This window comes from Mastigoproctus giganteus, chromosome 9, assembly GCF_048544385.1.
Source record: "Mastigoproctus giganteus isolate SK-2022 chromosome 9, ASM4854438v1, whole genome shotgun sequence".
In the NCBI taxonomy this organism is placed as follows: domain Eukaryota; kingdom Metazoa; phylum Arthropoda; class Arachnida; order Uropygi; family Thelyphonidae; genus Mastigoproctus; species Mastigoproctus giganteus.
Window position 1 is genome coordinate 43,219,823 of NC_143583.1, and position 21,349 is coordinate 43,241,171.

The 21,349-nt window shown below is 35.7% G+C and overlaps 1 protein-coding gene across 1 annotated transcript in view; it reads left to right on the forward strand.

Moving 5' to 3' along the window:
• Nucleotides 1-21,349, forward strand: part of pav (kinesin family member pavarotti) — a 180,591-nt gene that overhangs the window by 17,186 nt on the left and 142,056 nt on the right. Inside the window, exons 3-4 of the mRNA XM_090380638.1 lie at nucleotides 2,746-2,851; nucleotides 18,039-18,175. Coding sequence (XP_090236764.1) covers nucleotides 2,746-2,851; nucleotides 18,039-18,175 — 243 coding nt within the window. The remainder of the gene's footprint in view (nucleotides 1-2,745; nucleotides 2,852-18,038; nucleotides 18,176-21,349) is intronic.

The following is a 21,349-nucleotide window of genomic DNA, read 5'->3' on the forward strand; positions in this document are numbered from 1 at the left end:
GAGCAGATCGTACAACATTGCTGCTCTTATATAGAGCACTGATTAGATCCCGTTTAGACTATGGTGCTCCAGTTTATGATTCTGCCCGAAGGAGTGTGCTACGCTGGCTGGATCCTATTCAACATAATGCATTGCGGATTGCAACTGGTGCATACAGGACATCTCCAACTCAGAGTCTATACATTGAAGCTAATGAGCCCCCTTTGCATCTTCGTAGAAAAATGTTACTACTTAAATATGCAGCCAAAATACAGACTTGCCCTTTGCATCCTATTCAGCCATACCTTTTTAATCAACCACTAGTTAATCTCTATAGAAATAAACCAAGTAAAATCCAACCGGCTGGCCTACGGCTCCTTGAAATATCGCAGAACTGGAATGTTCCTCTCCACAATATGCAACAGATAAAGAATTACTCTCATCCACCATGGACCACCTTTCCTCAACTGACCTCTGATACCTATTTTCTTCAATGGGGAAAGAATTGCCTGCCGGCAGTGACTGTGCAACAACTCCATGCTAGCCATATTCAAACTTATGCCGACTTCTTACCAATATATACGGATGGTTCCAAATCTCTGTCAACTGTTGGAGCAGCAGCAGTGTTTCCCTCTGCTATCATATCAGCTTCTCTTCCACCTGAGTATAGCAACTTTTCAGCAGAACTGTATGCAATACAGTTAGCTCTAGAAAATTTGAATTTACATCCATCTGCAAAATATATAGTTTATACTGACTCTCTCAGCTCAATCAAAGCAATGCAGAATACATCTCAAAAGAATCACCATATTGTAATGAAAATCAGGAGTTTGTTATTGCAGATTTATGATCGTCAACAACTAGTGAAGTTTTGCTGGATTCCAGCACATTCAGGCATAAAAGGGAATGAAGTGGCTGATACATCCGCCAAAAGTCCAAGTTCAGACCTAACTTCTGTCCCTATTCCAGCGCCCGATTATAATATCTTAATTCAAGCAGCATGCCATGCACAGTGGACAGAATTATGGCATAACCAAACGAATAACAAGCTTTTCCAGCTGAAACAAAACCCAAAGTTCTGGCATTCCAGCAATCAGACAGTGCGGCGGGAAGAAGTGGTACTCACACGAATGAGAATAGGACACACCCATCTGACTCACCTCCATCTACTAATGGGCGATGATCCTCCTCAGTGTCCATACTGCTTAGAACATCTAACAGTCAAACACATTCTGATTGACTGTCCGCAGTATCAACAACATCGAGCTGCAATACTTCAAAATCTGGCTAATCGTTCAGAAAGATTGACATTACATCATATCATTGGAGAGGACGCAAACGTTAACAAACTTTTCTGCTTTTTAAAACAAATTGGAGTGTATCATCTTTTATAAATAGGCTACAGAACTGAAACTAATTTAAACTGGATTATTTTTTTAATATTCCTACGAATAGGCGCACTATAGCCATAGCAGCTAATGCGCCAATAAACACCCATACCACACACACACACACACTAACTTTAAATTTCTGCTGTTTGTAATTTTCATGAAATATGTACAGAAAAAAGTATTTCCAGAAGAGAAGTAGAAAAAAATACTTGAAGAGAGATACTCTGTGAGTTTGAATTTGAACTATGGATTGGTTCTAGGTTCATATTCTTTTTTCTATGCAACCCTATATCTTTACATTTCTTTACATTACTCTAGGCTATTTACATTTCTTTACATTACTCTAGGCTATTTTACTGATTTCTGTTACTTTTGATTTTCCTGTTAATGTTTCTGCTAAACAATTATAAAAATCTTTATAAAGACATTTAGAAATGTTTATTTTTATATCTCAGGTTAACAATAAGTAAAAAAAAAAAAAAAAAATTCACTGTTTCAATATTTTTACCAAATCTACATATATTTTTAAACATTTACTTATATTATAAAGATAACTTTTTTGTAAGGGGGGGGGATTGAAAAACAGAACTGGATAGCCACTTTTGACCCCCAAGGTTGCACACCACTGTTATATAAGAATAGGATGGATTAGGGCAGTGGTTTTCAACCAGGGTGCTGTGGCATACTAGGGTGCTGCAAAACATTCTTGGGGTGCCGTGTAATTTCGGTTTAAGTTACTTAAACTTATTATTTTATTTTATTTTTGAAATTTATACATTTATTTCATTATAAAAAGGTGTATGGTATCCATTGTACCGTATCTTTTTAATTTTGTGGTGATCTATAATTGATCTTTATTTAGTACCTCTGTATAAAGAATAAAATTATTATATAGGTATATATTAAAAGGTCGAAAACCACTGTGTTAGGTATTTCTTTTGGCCTAGGGGTGCCTTGAAAAAATTACTGTGACACTAAGGGCGCCGTGAACCGAGAAAGTTTGGGAGTCTCTGGATTAGAGACTTGACTATGCTGCTTCATGTCTTGTTATTCTGGAATTTCATCCTAAATATCTAGGATAATGGATTTTGCATTTTGTGTTTACAGATATGTAATGTGAATTTTCACTTTTAATTAAACTAATTAAATGTTCATTCCATTAATGAAAACTAATATTATAGTTTATCTGAAAAAGTATCATGGGTTTTGTATTTAATAAATCTCAGCATATTGCTTTTGAAGTTTTTCTTTAATATAATAAAGCACTTACTAAGAAAAAAAATTAGTCCCCTCAACTTTTGCATTCCTCCACACCACCTCCTCCAGAAGTCTTAGTACATTTCATTAATGATTTTTTGCATATATTTTTTTCTAGATTCAATATACCTTTAGACATGTATATGATGAAAACGTCACCCAATCAGAATTGTTCAATCATGTTTCACTTCCTTTTGCTGAAGACCTTATTCAGGGAAAAAATGGCAAGTATTAAAGTTATTAAATAAATAAATATATGTTTATTAATGTGTAAAAATTTATATTGATATCCAACCATATACATCATGGACAGCAAAGGCCAGAGGCATTTACAGAGAAGATAAGATAATGTACATTGCACGTATACAATATATTGATTTACAATAGAATGTGATGATATTAAATAACCAGTAGTTATAAACAGTAAGCAGCAGTTAGAATCAAATTACATCAAGTTGCTACTGATAAATTAAAACATGCATGAATTTTGAATAATCCTGTACATTGGATATGTGACAGTGTCACCTTTTATTAGCTATGACTTTTGCTGATTACTGACTTGAGTATAAGTTGAGAAATTTTGAATGTTTTAAAAATCAAAGTATAGTGTTGCCTTATATTTGGGTCATGTCGGGTTTCTACGTATTGAGAAAATTTTATGTTAATAACATTAAAATAATTTTTTAATGTTACCAGGAAAAGTTCATCTTGTTTTTAGTTCTTTATAGAGAGTGTAGTGTTTAGATTATTGCGTATCCAATAATTGTTGACTTTTTGCTGTGCAATTTTTCAAGCAGTTTCAAAACAGTTTAATCATTTAATATTAAGGTAAGTGATAAACAGTATCTTTGATTTTATAAAATACAATATAAATATTCCAGTCAGTTACTTTCAAAAGCAAATTTTGGATCAAATAATTTTGCATAGTTCACTTCATTATGCTACCAGAACATATATCAGGCAGTTTTAGCTATGCTCCCAAATGTTTAATTGAGGAAGATAGATAACCATGTAATAAGAACATGTTATTAGTGTCATTTAATGATATTTGATATATATACAGGATGTCTCAAAAATACACGGCATAACTTCAGGAATGAGTTCCTCACATGTAGACAATAAAAATATTTTACATCAACATAGTTCCGGAAATGCTTGATTCCCGAGTTATTAACTGGAATGTCATCTCCCGCAGGTGGTTTCCTTCATCACAAGGTACTGACCGAATCTGGTGGTTTTCCATTCCGACCATGTACTCAAATCAGGAGCAAGCGGATATGCACTTTATGTACGGTTTGGCGGACGGCAATGCTCTGGAGGCTTGCCATTTGTACCACGAAAGGTTCCCAGAACAAAGATGTCCAGACAGGAAAACGTTTGAAGGTATCTATTGCCGCCTTTGTGAATATGGGACCTTTTACACCTCGTGTTTCCGACAGAGGACAACCAAGATCTACGACTCCTGAAGTAAAGGAGAAGATTTTGAATGTTGTGCATGCCACTCCTGGAATCAGCACATGCAGAATAGCAATGCAACTGGCTGTTCAACGTTGACTATTTGGAGAGTGTTGCAAGTACACCAACTGTATCCTTACCATCTGCAATGGGTACAGGCCTTGTAACCAGCAGATTACCCTGCACGAGTAATGTTCTGCCAGTGATATTCAGGCAGACATTTTGAACAATTACTATAAGGTGATGTGAACAGTTAAGTGTCATAGACAGACCTTCAAAACTTGGAAACCAAGCATTTCCGGAACTGTGTTGATATAAAATATTTTTATTGTCGACATATGAGGAACTCATTCCTGAAGTTATGCCGTGTATTTTTGAGACGCACCCTATATATTTTTTATTTAATTATTAAGTGTGAAACTGTAAATTTAAATGTTGATCATTACAAATTAAATCGTATTTTGAAAAATGCTTAATTAATGGCATGGAACTGCTCTTGCAGCCTGTGACCCACCGCCCTTGAGAATCTATGCAGCCCTTGACCTTCAGGATTTTATTTGTTTTGGCCTCTAGCCAAAATGGTTGGCTGCCTTGCTCCCAATCTAGTTTGTCAAGCAGTGAAATTAGTCCCAAATTTAACTTTCCTTGTATGAGTGTGGTGTCCATAATAAATAAAAGTGTGAATTACGACAGCAGAAATAGTAGGTGTTGTTTTAAGTGGAATACACTTTATGGCAGTTGGGTTAGGACTTAATCCAGTGTTTCTCAACCTGTGTGCCGTGGAAAATGCAAATTTAAAAAAAAAATAATAAATTCAAGTTTTATAATAAAAAATTAATTCAAATAGAAAATTCGTTTATTTTCACTGCACTGATTTTTGGAAAAGGCAATTAGAATTTTATTGCTGTTTTCCACTTTAAAACAGGAAACAGGGTTTTCTGTTTTAAATGAGATTAAACACACACACCCACGTTTGTTTGTTATTTGGGGTTTAGGAACATTGGCAACTAAGGTCATATTGCTCTGGGGGTATGCGGTGGTCATTCCCTGACCTTTCCATATTTGGTGGTCATGGGCTCGAACCCTGGTCTAATCAAGAAGTGTGTGCAACACAGAGAGAGAGAGAGAGTGAGAGTGAGTAAGCCTATTCACAATAAATATAAATGCTTGTATTAAAAAAATTTGTGCCTCAAACCCAACCATATCACTCATTAAAATATTATAATTGTATTTTGTGTGTTTTTTTATAATTATGTTAATTTTTTAACATAAGTGATACATATCTTCTTCTAAATTTCATGTATGTTCAAAAAAGAGATTTTAAAAGCATTTAAAATTAATAATAAGTGTATTATTAAATATACCCAACAGCCAACAGAAATAACTTTTCATTTGTGAATAATGAGTATAGTATTGATTGTAGTGTGCCGCAGCAACAAAAAGGTTGAGAAACACTGACTTAACTTGTCAAAAAGTTAGGATTTTTGTATTTCTCTCTGTATTTCTGGGTCCACTTCAAAACATAAGCATTGCAAGACAAAGGTCTTGAAATGCTAATGTTTTCATTAACCAGTACTATATAATTGAAAAAAACTTAATAAATATATAAAGCACTTTTAGAGCATATATTTAATTTGGAAGAAAAATTTTTGGTATGCTAATCTGCTGCTTCTATCTGGATGACTAATTGCTTAACTGTTTGCAGATATACTCATACACACATGATAAATCATATTATGAAAGTGGCATTTTTATTAAAGTGGTCACTGCATTTAAAAAAAAAAAAAAAAAAAAAAAAAAAAACCTGTTTAATAAAAGGAGAAACATCAGCTTCAGATACATATAGTTCCAAGATGAACATGAAAGCAGATATAATCATTTATTATGGAATTAGGTCCTGAGCTGGGTATCATCATTCTTCTCTTTCTAAGCCTCAGGCTTCCTTACATCATATAGCTAATAATATTAATAATAATAATAATAATCATTGGGAGCATTGATTTTGGAACAATAAGTTTTTAGTTGGTCAGTTAACAGGGTGATCTAGACTGTTATTTTAAAGATATGTAAAACATCACGACCAAAACACACTGTATAATCAATCAGGGAACTCGGTGATATTCTGTCTGCTCCAGCAGTGGATTTGTAGAGCATAAACAGATTTAAAACAAGTTAGGTAATGTACACATTGCATTACATGTCAGCTGCATTTGATTTTCAAGCAATATGTTTTTACGGCTCCGGCAAATAGAGAAGTTTTTTTTTTTTTTTTTTTTTTTTTTTTTTTCTGTTTTATTAACTTAAATTGGCATATTAATTTATTTTCTAGAGTAGCTTTATATTCCTAGTTACGATATTTAGTTTAATTTTTAACTTCGATAGAGATTTCGTAGGTTAATTCTTAGTATCAGTAAGGGTATCCAATCCACGTGTTTTACAAGTTTTGCAGCTCCGGCGAACGGTAGGTTTTTAGCTATATTTAGCCGCTTTATTGACTTAATTATTATATTAAATTATTTTCTATAAGTAGCTTGTAGACCTAGTCAAGATCCATGGTTTATTCTGAATTTAGATAGCGAGCTTTTGGAAGTTAATTAATACTTACTGTCCTTAGATTTACCGTTCGTAACTTGCCGCCATCATTATATGATACAACATTATATCCCGTACTAGATAGTGTTAGCTTAGTACAGTATAGTATAGTATATAATATTATCAATTAATCAGTAAAATTTATTGATCTTGTTAAACTTCATTGTCAATTAAATTGTACTTTTTTTTTTTAACTAAATACCTATAACGACTTAGATTTTACAAACGTAACATTATTAATTAATACATAACTTGATACAGAAGTTATATAACGAAACATGTAGATAATACTTGATACTGAAAAAAAATTATATATATATAGTGTTATAACTGCATTGGGATATAAGTTTAGGGTTATAGTTTGTATTGGAATTTTATTTGAAATTGAAGAGAAATCATGACTCAGACCAGAGCAGCAAAGCAAAAGGCTCAAGCTAATGGGAATGCTGTGGTTCAGGGGAGGACTGAGGGGCCAGTTGCCCTCTGAATCACAGCCTTTTAAAATGCACTGCTTGTTTGATGTTTATGGAGCAATCAGATACAGGACATGATATTGCCAAGGGGAATTTATTTGTGTGTGTGCACAATGTAAGGGGTGTGAGGAAATCAGGTGACAACGCAGCGTTGTTATGGGCCTATATGTGAGAGCTTGAAGGACAGGGTGGATGCCCTCGAAGGATCTAAATTGAGGGGCCCATCAAGCTCTCAGCTGCCCACATCAACACCAGAGCTTGTACTTGATCATCACGCAACACAGCGGCAACCCTCAAGGCAGAATGTGCTGGTCCCACAGGAACTAGTAGTTGTCGGTGACTCTATTGTCAGGGAAACAGGGAACATGATGTGTAAAAAGGATAGGTGGAACAGGACCAGGGTTTGTCTGGCAGGGGCAAAGGTTGATGACATTGTAGAGCAGATATCATCTTTTAAGGGCACAAAAGATGATATTGGTGAACACATTGGCACTAATGATATTAAGAGTAGGAGACTGGCGGAATTACTTAACAAGTACAGGTCACTGTTGGAAAAAAGCCATTAATTAGGGTCGAATTTGAAAGTGTCTGCAATTCTAGCCAGGCACGATAGGAGGGAATATATGATGAGAGCCTTGTCGATTAATTCGGCCCTGGAAAGATTGTGCAAGGTTCAAGGGGTAGAATTTTTTTTTAGCCTGTTCTGTACTTGTTAACAGGAGAGACTGCTTCTACAGGGATGGGATACATTTAAATAGAAAGGGTGCAAGAATATTTGCTGATGCTATCGAGGCAGTGTTAGGTGGGTTTGAAAACTGCTAGCTTGGGGATACCAGGACTAATAGATTAACAGTAGCCACTGGCAGAGGTGAAAGTGATTCTTGCACTTCTTCTATTGGAATGAGCATCAGCCTGGAAAACAAGATGTGGAGTATTTCAGAGACTGCTAAGAATCATTTGCGGTACAAGTAAACACATGCATTGTGTTAGGGTAGCTAAGAATAGGAACAGGTGCATGTATTCTTGCGTATACACCAATGCTAGGAGTTTGGTAAATAAATTTGATAAATTTGAGGTGTTAGTCAAAACATCAAAGGCAGATATTGTTGGGATATCAGAGACGTGGTGTCACACAGATATAAGGAATGCAGAACTGAAATTTGGGGAGTACAATGTGTACAGGAAGGATAGACAGGACAGGATAGGAAGGGAGGAGGGGTTATGCTATTAGCTAAGAAACACATAAAATCCAAAGAAGTGCAGCCAGTCAACATCGCTGGACAGTGCAGTGTCAAGTCAGTTTGGTGTGACATAAGCACTGGGAGATCAAAATTGAGAGTAGGAGTGTGTTATAGGCCTAATGACTGTGATGAGTATAATAAAAAACTATACAGGGAAATACAGTGGAACAGTAAATCAGAGAGTATTATAATGGTGGATTTTAATTTCCTGGATATTGAATTTCCCGCAAATTCAAAATGAGAGGCATTCAAATAATTAATCTTGGAAGCTACTAGGCTTTACGTACCAACTAAGAAATGTTGTTCAAGGTTTGGGCCTAAATGGATGTCAGATGAACTAATGATACATGTGACAGAGAAGAAAAGTGCGTGGGATACATATAAATTAATGGGTGACATGGAAGCCTATGATAGATATAAGCTGGTCTGTAACCAAGTCACAAAGGAGATTAGGCAGGCAAAGGCAGACTACGAAAAATCTTTGCCAAAAGGATGCAAAGAAAAGCAGCAAACAGTTCTTTACCTATGTAAACTCTAGAAAGAAAGGGATGAATCAGATTGGTCCACTGGATATTGATGGTTCAACTGTTGATGATCCTGCTCAGGTGGCTAACAAACTAAATGGGTATTTTGCATCTACATTCACATATGAGGAGTTATTCAGGGAGGGGAATGCCAGAGTAGATTATTTTGTAATAACTGAGAGGAAAGTGGAGGAGAAATGGATGAAGATAAATGGATGGATCTATCCAGTTATATTAAAGGAGGCAGCAAAGGAAGTAAGCAAACCCTTAGCCATAATTATGTGAGCTTCCTTGGACTCTATGGAGGTACCCATGGACTGTAGATGTGCAAATGTGACTCCAATCCACAAATGAGGATCAAAGGGCAGCACAACTAATTACAGACCTGTTAGTTTAACTTCTGTTCCAGGAAAATTAATGGAGGCACTGTTTAAAGAAGCACTGCAGGATCATCTAGACAAGACTTCAGTTATAGCTTGGATACAGCATAGTTTTGTTAAGGTGATGTCTTGCCTGACCAATTTGATTGGATACTATTATGTGGTCACAAAGGAACTGAATGCAGGGAATAACTTTGATATCATATATTTGGAGCATAGAAAGGCTTTTGATACTGTTGCACATGGAAGACTGCTGCACAAATTGGAGCAGCGTGGCATTGGAGGCAAATTGCTTCTATGGATAAAGGGATGATTGAGTGGGAGAAGACCGAGATGTTATTAGTGGAGTCCCTCATGGTTCAGTGTTGGGTCCATTGTTGTTTTCTCTATTTATAAATGATATTAGTGATGGTATATCAAGCTTAATGTCCAAGTTCGCAGACGTTACGAAGGTTGGCAGGGTTGTTAAAGACACTAACGACAGTACCCTGCTGCAACAGGATCTATAAAAGTTGTGCAGATGAGCTGAGTGGTGGGAAATGAAGTTTAACCTTGGCATGTAAAGTGCTACATATGGGAAGCAGTAACCCCAGAGCAACGTATGAACTCTGTGGTACTACACTGACAATGGTAGAGAATGAAAAGGACCTAGGGGTAATTGTGCAGGCAGATATGAAGTTTTCTGAGCAGTGCAGATGGTCTGCAAGAGTAGCTCATGGTGTATTGTCAATGATATATAGGAATTTTTCTAGCAGGGATAAGGAGGTGATTATTCCCTTGTATAAGGCAATGGTCAGGCCACACCTTGAGTACTGTATACAGGTCTGGAGGCCTCATTTTAAGGATATAGAGCTGTTGGAACGAGTACAGAGAAGGGCAACAAGATTAGTAAATGGAACAAAGGGTTGCTCTTACGAAGAAAGGCTTAAGTTTTGCAGATTACAGTGTCTAGCGACTAGGCACCTGCGAGGTGATCTGATTGAGGTGTATAAAGCCTTGAATGGTTTAAGCATGCTCAATACTAAAGGGATTCTTCCTCTTGCTCAGAATAATCACTTGAGAGGGCATGAATTCAAATTGAGGAAAGACAGTTGTAGGATAGATGTGCGGAAGTTTGCCTTTAGCCAGCTGATGTTGTTGTTATTTGGTTTTTAGGAGCATTAGCAACTAAGGTCATATTGCTCCAGCGATATGCGGTGGTCATTCCCTGACCTTTCCTCATCCTGCCTATTTGGTGGTCACGGGCTCGAAACTTGGTCTAATCAAGAATCGTGTGCTACACACTGTTGCTCCTGCCCACCTGGCTACAGAGGTGCCGCCCTTTAGCCAGCGGTTAGTTGATTGGTGGAACAGACTTCCATCTTTTGTTGTGGAAGTTGATAGCCTAAATAAATTTAGGCTGAGCTGGACAGGTATTTGGAACGAATGGATGGGTGAAATGTTTTTTTTTTTTTTTTTTGTTTTTTGTTTTTTTTGACTGATGCTGCCTAAGCTTGCTTCCTTGCATGGTATGCCTCCTAATGCTCCTAATGTCTAAAATAGATCCAGAGACCAACAAAATTGACTGAAAATTTGGTGTTGATCAAACTTTTTCTTCTTGAGTAATGTTGAGATCATACTTTCATTTATATGTGTAGATTTCTCCGAAGAAACTGCACTGGGAGGCAATGGAATTGCAGTTGGTCCTTAGCTTTCTTCCACCAAAACTAATATATATTTCAGCAGGGTTGGGGGAACTGAAGGAGGATATCAAATTGGAATTGATCCTTAAAACCTTTTGAGGGACTAAAAGAAAGTAATGCTGAAAATTTAGTATCATTCAGACTTAATCATAATATAGCGATGGTGAAACATCTCAATATATAAATGAAAGATACTTCCATTTATATATAGAGATAACTGGAAATTTTATTTTAAAAAATTGTTTAACTTCTGTTGTCATTTTTAATGAAATTTGGGATGGCTTGAGAAATCTTTCTAAAAGATTCAGATTTAAAATGGTATGAAAATCTGTCCACTGTTAGTCAAGTTGTTACGTGTGGATATACAAATGGACATTTCGAAGACAGTAGATGCTTTGAGCATGCATGAATGTGCCTAAAAACAATCAGTATTACACTGGTCTAATGAATGTATTTCACCTTTTTATATGAGCACATGTGGCTAAGTAGCAAACACATCCTATTGCCAGCCTTACAAGTTGGGAGATTCCAGATGCATTATCCTAGCAAAGTAGAGGATATTGCTGTGACATGGGTTGGACACAGTGCTTATTTAGTAAACCGAGCTGTCGAAAAAGCTCAGCATTGTGGAAGACGATGGGCTGCTTGCTTCTGCCCAGGGTGGGTACTTTCAGGATAACAGTGCTATCTAGAATGATGAATTGGCCAATGGTAAAGTCCAGTAGGATCTCATTATCTGAGCTTCTATTAACCAAAGTCTCTGTTAAGTGATAATGCCTGCCATTTGGAGAGGGAGAGGGAGGATAGAATTGTATGAACTGTTAAATAAAAGAACTAATAATTGGCCAAAAAAAATTTGAACAAGATTAAATAACTTTTACTAAAAGTTTTTATCCAACTCCTGCAAATGTTATATCCCAGTTCATTGGTTGTGACATTCATTTGCCATGGTATGAGTTAATTCATAATTAACAGTTACCATCTCAACGTTATGTTTCCTAAAAATTTTTTCTAAAAAATGTTTCATAAGAGAATAAAATTACCAACCTATATACTTCAGTATACAGGTAACCCTCATATAACACGGTAGTTAGGTTTCTATAAAATCTTGTGTAGTGCGAAACCTTGTTATATGGGAACTAGTACAAAAACTTTTTAGAAGAAATTTTCCAAACACTTTCTAGAAGCTAATAAAAATACACCATTGTGTTTTATAACTATCAGAAACTTAATTTTTATTTAAAATGTAATAACTGAACAAACATCTTGCCAACTATGATACGTATATGTTAGATAATGTATGTTCATTTAATTTTCTTCCTCTTCATTGCTGCTAAGCACAATCAAACGAGAATGTTTTCTCTGTTGCAGAATATTTACCTTCTGAACTTTCTTTTGCAGCATCTTGATTTTGGGTATCTTTTGCTCTCTTTAAAAAATCAGTAACCTGGGTTTGTTTGCTTTTTCTTGATAGATCTTTGTAAATTTCATGGTATGGAGCTAAGCATTTTTGAAGCTCCTTTTTGAACTTTGTGTTCCTTTCAGTCGAAGGATCTGCATTCAAAAATTAAGATTCTAATTGCTCGGCTGTTTGCCTTCCTGTATGCTTTTTAGTGTAGAATTTGGGACTTCAGAATTTTCATGTGCTCTCATCCTCTGAATTGATTTGGTTTATCACCATTGCCATTTCCCTCAAATCCCCTTTGCCAGCCTCTTTTCCTTCCAGTAATTCTTGAACATCTTCAGTAGTTATATCATCTAAACCTTCCCCTCCCACTGACTTAGCAAGTTCTACTATTGCACTGATTCTGTTTTCTGCCAGTTCAACTATCTTTCCATGAACTGACTCTGGCCATGCAATTTTCCAATTTCCATTTAATGTTGACAGTTTTACTTTTTTAAGCTATAAAGCTATGATTCCGATACAGTCCACAATGTTTCCATGCCTCCATCACTTCAATAGATTCGGAATCAAAATCGTTACAATGGATTTTCTCCAAAATCCATTTTAACGATTTTCTGATGTAATGAGTTTTAAAGGTAGATATAATGTCTTGATCTTATGGCTGAATTAAAGAAGTTGTATTAAGGTGGTAGGAACATTAATTCAACATTTGGATGACTTAAATCTTTTGGATGGCCTGGTGCATTATCGAATAGTAATAGAACTTTGAAAACTTTATTTTTCTGGATTGGAACAGGCCATCTGGCCTAAATCTTTGAAAGGATGATGATATTTTTCCACCGCTGGCACAAAACAACTTAGAAACCATTCTTTAAATAAATTGACAGTTACCCAAGCTTTTTTTATTTGCTTTCCAATACACTGGTATTCGTATTTATTTACTCCTTTCATTGCATGAGGATTAGAAGATCTATAAACTGGCATAGGTTTTATCATGTAATCACCTGATGCGCTACTGCACATAAGTAACGTTACACGATCTTTCGATGCCTTAAAACTTGGTTCAGTTTTCTCTCTTTTTTTTTTTTTTTGAAATAAATACTGTGTTGGGCATTGTTGCCACCATAAATCTGTCTCATTGGCATTGAAAACTTGATGTAGTGTGTATCTGTGCTCTTCAATAATTTTTTTTGAAATTCCTCTGTGTACTTCTTGGCAGCTTAATTATCAAGAGATGCACTTTCCCCTTGAATTCTTATATAACGTGAAGTAGTTTTTAAATCGCTCAAACCAACCTTTACTAGCCACAAATTCCAGTAACCAGATTCTCCATTTTCTTTTAAATGGTTATAAATTTTTAGTGCCTTTTAATTACATTGACGTACCAACTGTATGGTACTACACTTAAGGTGGTAGAAAATGAAAAAGACCTGGGGGTAATTGTGCAGTCAGATATGAAGTTTTCTGAGCAATGCAGACAAGCTGCCAGGGCAGGTCATGGGGTTTTGTCAATGATATATAGGAATTTTGTTAGCAGGGAGAAGGAGGTGATTATCCCTCTGTATAAGGCAGTGGTCAAGTCGTGCCTTGAGTACTGCGTACAGGTCTGGAGGCCTCATTTTAGGAAGGATGTAGATTTGCTTGAGCGTGTACAGAGAAGGGCAACAAGATTGGTGAGGGGAATGAAGGGGGGATCCTCTTACCAAGAGAGGCTTAAGTTCTGCAAATTGCAGTGGCTGGAGACTAGGCACCTGCGAGGTGATCTGATTGAGGCGTATAATGCCTTGAATGGGTTGAGTTCTTGAATGGGTTGAGGTCACGCTGAATTCTGATGGGATCCTTCCACTTGTTCAGATTACTAACCTAAGGGGGCATAAATTCAAATTAAGAAAAGACAGATGTAGAATAGATGTTCGGAAATTTGCTTTTAGCCACCGGGTGGTTAATTGCTGGAACAAACTTCCATCTGTCGTTGTGGACGTTGATAGGTTAAATAAATTTAAGGAGGAACTGGGCAGGCATTTGGAAGGAATGGTGTTTTTTTTTTTTTTGGCTGATGCTGCATAATAAGCTCATGCTCACTTGCTTTCTTGCATCACATGCCACTACTACTACTACTATTGCCGTCTAATGGGATCCATTTTTTTTTTTTTATTATCGTCAATCCAGATACTGAGTGCTCTTTTCCCATTTTCTCAATTACTGTCAATCAGGGACGAGCTGTCATATTTGTAGAAATGAAAGATCCTGCAGCAACAGCAGTTCTACTTTTCTGTTGATTTTTCTTTATGGTCTAAATTATTGCTTCACTTAAATTTAAACTTTTTGTAATATATGATACCTTTTCCCCTTTTTTAAGATTCAAAATTTGTATCTTTGATTCTAGAGAAATAAAGTTTCTTTTGAGCTGTGCTTTTTTACTTTCTTTAGGCATAATTTTGGGCTGAAATTTAATTCACAACAAAGAAATTATTCCAATTAGATTCTTAAGAACAAAGTTTAGTAATACATACCCGGAAAAATTTATAAATCAAATAAAAACCAAAATAACCTTACAAAAACCTTAAAAGTCACAAATTGCATGCTTCTAAGTCACAATTTTTTATAGTCTCAAACATGCACAAGTTCAATAGCACAGAACCTAATAACACAGATTTCCCGACAAAATAAAATACGGGGATTTCCCTATAAATATTTTTTGCATAACGACTAGCGAGGCAACAGTGGAGATCCACAAAAACGGATGGAAATGTTGAAAAATAATATCCAACATAGTACGGTATTTTTGAGCACAAATGCTCAAAAATACTGTGTTATGCGAGGTTTGCTGCTGTTCTCTAACCGTGTTAGAGCAAAACCATGTTATATAAGTACAGTATTGTGCAAGAATTTCTGCAATTTATTAATCGTGTTAGAGCAAAACTGTTGTAGATGTACCGGTGGTTGCCTGTATTACATATACTGTACATTTTAAACTTACTACCATATTGTATTTTGTTTAATAAGCACTTAAATTTCTATGTATGTAAATGCTTTTTATTGAAACTACCATAAGTAATAAATACTTTGCAATAATAAATAAACCTAAAAACTCAACCTTTTAACCTAGAAAGGTGAAAAGGTTGGGTCTGTATTATTTGAAGCAGTCAATCATCTGAAATGAACAGGACCTGTTCATTTCAGGTAATCGAGGTCCCACTCTATTGCATTACTTCCATCACCATATACCATTCCTGTAGAAGATTTTATATGATTTTCATTTGCACGATCTTTATTTTCAATCTCATTAAAATTGGTAGTGCATTGCAGCACTACCAATTGTCCAATATCTTACCAAAAAAATGGTAACTGTATTTTTCTGGCAATGTATATACAGTGAAACTTCCCTTTAACGGACAGCCATGGGGAACGAGAATGTGTCCGTTAGGGAGAAGTGTCTGCTAACAAGAAGTCCGAGGGAGAAAAAAAAAAAGAAAGAAAGAAAAATCGTTAAATGTTTAATGTAAAATTAAATTAAAATATATACAGATTTTGAACAATATTTTTGTAAATAATAGACATACAATTGTGCTATGCATATTATCTTAAGAAAAATACATACAGTAATCACTTATTTTCTTTTGCACCTTCTTCCGGCTGATAATTTTGTTTTCAACATTTGTTTGGAGTGAAGAAACCATCAAAAGTCCTTCAGTATCTTCTTCAGCGGCGAAAAATCATTTTTAAACGATTGATTTGTATGAGCGCTTCTTCTATTTTCATCGGTGGTTCGTCATTAATATGTTCTTCGACAGAATGACCTCCTTCCATTTCTTCATCCTCATGAGGAACTTCTTGAAAAATATCAATGATAATGTCGTTGATATCTAGAGCACCATCTTCTGTAGTGAGGTTCGAGTCTATATCTTTGTAGCCAGGGTCACTTATAGCGGAAGTATCGTACATTATCAATAGATGTTGAAGTTCTTGTTCTTTTTGTTGCTCCACATTGCTGTTCACAACTTCAATTTTTGCATTTGAGAAGCCAGACTTTACAAAACAGTTCACGACAGTTTGTTTTCTAATTGTGTTTACTGAAGAGGAAATCCATTGAATCGCATCTAGGATGCTGAGTTTCTTTGCAAGGTCACTCGCACATGTTACATCGTTCATGTTTGCAATGAGATGGCTTAAAACACGTTTTCTGTAGTGAAGTTTAAAATTTTATTATCCCTTGATCCAAGGGCTGACACTCTGCAGATGTGTTTGGTGGCAGAAAAATGATTTGAATGTTGGGCAATTCAATGTGCGGGTGAGATGCAGCATTATCCATGAAAAGAATAATTTTTCTGTTTTGACAAATCATGTTTTGGTTAAAGTGACTTATCCTTCGCTCATGATATCTCGTGTCATCCATGCTTTTTTATTAGACTTCCAGTCAACATTCAAAAGATTCAACTTTATGCCCTTGAAACAACGAGGATTTTGTGGTTTTCCTATAACAAGAGGTTATTCAAAGTCTCCCAGCATATTTGTACACAATAGTACAGTCAAACGTTCCTTAGAAATTTTTCCTGGCACTTTTCATTTTTTAGACTCATTGTTTTTTCAGGAAGAGCTTTAAAAAACAACCCTGTTTCGTCACAGTTATAAATATCCTTAGCTTCAAAATCACGACATAAATCTTCCAATTTGATGGTCCACTCTGTTACAACCCCAGTATCAACAGATCCACCTTCACCACTTATGGTTTTCCAAGAAATTTTATGCCGAATTTTGAACTTGTCTAGCCATCCCACAGAAGCTTTGAACTCATTTACTCCCATAGATTTTGCAACCTCCAAAGCCTTTTCCCTAATAATAGGCCCATTAATGGGAATTTTTTTAGCATGTGCGCGACAAAACCACTCATACGTAAAATTGTACCAACAGTTTTCGGGAATGATTTTTGAACCTGATCATTTACGTGTTGCCAAAATTGTTTGAGCAGTTCATTTTTTTTCCTTTAGGATGTCACTTACCTGCGTCTTCCCAATTTTGAATTTTGCAGCGAGATTGCGAACACTATTTTTTTGCCGATCATATGCATTTATGAGTTCGACTTTATCTTTTAAAGTTAAATGTTTAAGAGAAGACATTATGCACTTCACACGACACTGAACAAAACTGAAAACTGAAACTCAAAAGACGAAAGGCCGACAAAATTCCCTCCCCTGCCCCTGCACACACCAAATTCATCAGAAGTTTTACCTGTGCCTTAAAATTCTTGAAAAAGGGTTTAGAACTGCGACTTAAACCTTGATAAAATTCAGAGAATCGGAAATAGAAAATAAACACACGATTGAGGCAATACATGGAAGAAACGTTCCTAGAAAAAGGGCCATGAGCTCACCTGCTGTCCGTTATGGGGAGATCAAATTAAGTGCTAATCTAAACGAAACAGTGCAGATTGCCCGTCCGTGTCCGTTACAGAGAATGTCCACTAGACAGAAGCTGAAAACATGTTAAAACCAATAGAGGAGAGTTGGGGAATTTGAAAATGTCTGTTAAAGAGAAGTCCGTTAGAAGTTTCACTGTATTATGCATGTTTCTCAGCTATTGTTTTTTTTTATAAATTATTTTCTCTGAGTATGTATATTATGTCTGAATGATTAATATCCCCCTCCCCTCTTTTCCAAAGGTTTGCTGTTTACTTATGGTGTTACCTCATCTGGCAAAACATATACAATGACAGGAACTCCTCGGGATGGGGGAATTTTACCTAGGTCTCTTGATGTTATTTTCAACACGATTGGAGAATATCAGTCTAAGAAATTTGTAAGTCTAAGTATTTTAGTTTATACTATGATTTATATATAATTTTACAGCTAAAAAAATATGTATTATTTTAGATTTTTAGTGTTTTTGTTTTATTTAACTATATGCTTCTAATACTAATAAACCAAGGCTCTCAGAATAAAAATAATGAAAGTTCTGCTCTTGATATTTTTAGTATTAGATCAGTGTATTGTTAATTTTAGGCTGAGAGAGGGGAGGAGGAGGATTGTGATCTGTATTTTAAAAAAATGGTAGTAGTTAAAAGTTTGTCTGCAATAGACATCTCCGTAGTACCCCCTCCTTATGCTCAAGGCTCCAGTGGTTACAGAATTTCAAAAGACACTTCCAAAATGTGACTCTGGACACTCTCAACTCGCGCAACATCGACATTGACCTGTGGTCTGTAGACAAGGCATATCGCGATGGCATCTTGTCCTATCTTGCTGTTTGTAAAGGACATTTATGTAAGTGCCGATCTTAGTTAGCCGATGTAATTTCATGTTCTGCTCAACTTGTAGTCCTTTTTCGCTGTAATTACTACTTCATTCATTTTTACATTTTGACTATTATCTTTGCTTTGATCTGTTAATTATTATTTAGTTATTATTTTTATTTATTTATTTATTTTTTTTATAAATCAAAATCACTTGTATAAACAACTAATTGTAAGATTCCTCTGGCTTTCTGTGTAAGGAATCACTAGTGTATAAAATTTTATGTTAATAAAGAATCTTATTATTATTAATATTATTAGTACTAATTAAGTCTTTTTTTCATTTTGTCTGGGTGGGGAGTATTAACTAATATGAAATTTGGAGAAGAGAATTTTCACAGTAGTTTTCTTGGAAAGGTTGAACTTCTGATAATAGTAGGAACTGCAAAGACAAGTCTTGAAGTACCTCAGATGAAACTGAAGGGAAATGTAAATTAATGCAAACTGAAACACACACACACACGCACGCAATTTCTATATTTCAAATGTACCTATCCAGTTCTTCCCTGAATTTCCCTCAAGCAACTGCAAGTTTTATAGTTGCTTATGCGAATGCCTTACTTATGAAAATACTTATGCCTAATGAGAATATTCCTCCCTCATTCATTTTACTAATCCCCACAGGGCCTTATACATTTTAATCAACTCCCCATTAGGTTTCTAGTTGCTAAGAGTTCTGCATACTGCATCTTCTAAGTCATTCCTCACAGGGATAATGCTTAACATTCTTTACCAATCTAACTGCCCTTCTTTGTGCACCATCTCTAGAAGCTCTATATATCTTTCTTAAGATGCAGCCTCTAGACCTGGATACAGTATTCCAAGCATGGTCACACCATTGTCTTATAGAGAAGAATAATGGCTTTCTTCTCTCTCTCTCTCTCTCTCTTCATAAATAGAACACTTCTTGCTGCCTGCTTACGCTGCACTTTGAACTTCATGTCTTTTTGTATTGTAATCCCAAAGTCTTTCTCATACTAGACTTCCTTTAATTGTTCTCCTCCTGATCTATAAACTACCAACAGGTTTCTGTTTCCCAAGTTCGATATCTTGCATTTGGTAGCATTAAATAATTTTAGCTACCATTTTTCAGCCCATACTTGTAGTTGTCCAAATCCTTTTGGAGCAGCAAAACCTGGTTCAGATTGATAACCACTCTCTAACCTTTAAGTCATGTACAAACTTTAAAAGCTTCCTCTCAATATCATCTAAGAAAATAGGAAATGATAGGTCCAAACATACCCATTTGTGATGACCCTCTATCTCCTGTTCTCTTGTTCAGCCAACTACTAATCCATTGATAATGTTATCCTGACTGCTGTAATTTATGCATCCTCTAATGAGGAGTATCAAATACCTTACTAGAATCAGAAATATAATGTCAGAATTGTTGCCTGCATCCAAACTGTTTTATAACTTTATCACGGTAATTTACCAGATAAGTCAGACAAGATCTTATGGTATCCCTTTAGGATACCAGTCTTGTCAAGATGGACTCAATTTTTGGTATGATAGGATGTATACTAACCACGCCTAGGCTTTACACTTTCTCTTTTAATATTAGAAACCTTGGCACTAATATGGTTTCAATATTAAAGATAGTTTCAAAATACTCCTTCAACTTGCTCATGTTACTGTGGGATTGTCAGTTGTACTGCACTATTTTGATCTTGCAAGAGAAGTCCCATTGAATAGTGAACAGTGCAGACTGGCTGCTAGAACAGCTCATGAAGTTTTCTCAATGAAATACAGAAACTTTTTTCCAGTGGGGATAAGGAGGTGATTTTATTTCCCATTGTATAAGGCAATTTTAGCCACATTTTAAATATCACATACGCATCTGGAGGCTATGTTTTAGGAAGGATGTAGAACTGTTGGAACAGATGTAAAGAAGATAAATGAGATTTAATGAGGGTAAACAGAGGCTGCTCTTACCAAGAAAGATTTCAATTCTGAAACTTTCTGCATCTGGAGGCTAGGTGCCTGCCTGCAAGCAGATATGATTGAAGTGTTTTAATGCTTTGAGTGGATTGAGTAAGCTCAATGATGATGACATCCTTCCTCTTCTGAGACAATGAAAATGAAAGGGGCCATAAATTCGAATGGAGGATGGATGGTTCCTGGATAAAAAATTTGCCGTCAGCTAGTGAACAGTTGATTGTTGGAACAAACTTCCACCTGGGGTCATGGAAACGGGTAGTTTTAATAAATTTTTAATAAATTTACAATAGACTGTTTAGAGGGGGTAGACAGGCATTGTGAGAATTGTGTGTGGTTTTTGGCTGATACTGTATAAGCTTCCTTTACTGCATCATTTGCCACTACTAATACCAGTTTGCTTTCTGCTTCTTAGCATTCACATACAAGTAGAACTCCTTTCCCCCATTCTTAACTCTTTTCCAACAATTTCTTAGATTTGCAAGTCTTACCTTGTCAGTGGTTTTATTACATCTCTGCATATGTTGTTGTATGAACCAGTGTTGTGCAATTGCCTGTTACTGCCCCATGAGTTTTTCTGAAGAGTTTTATTTTCTTTTCAGTTCTGTTCTGTTGCACTGAAGTACTACCAAACCACCAATCTACAAAATAACTACATTACAGTACTGCTTATATTCAGTTAAATATATTATTCATAATTACAGAAAAATGTTTACTTATGATTCTGGGTTTCATCGCTAAAG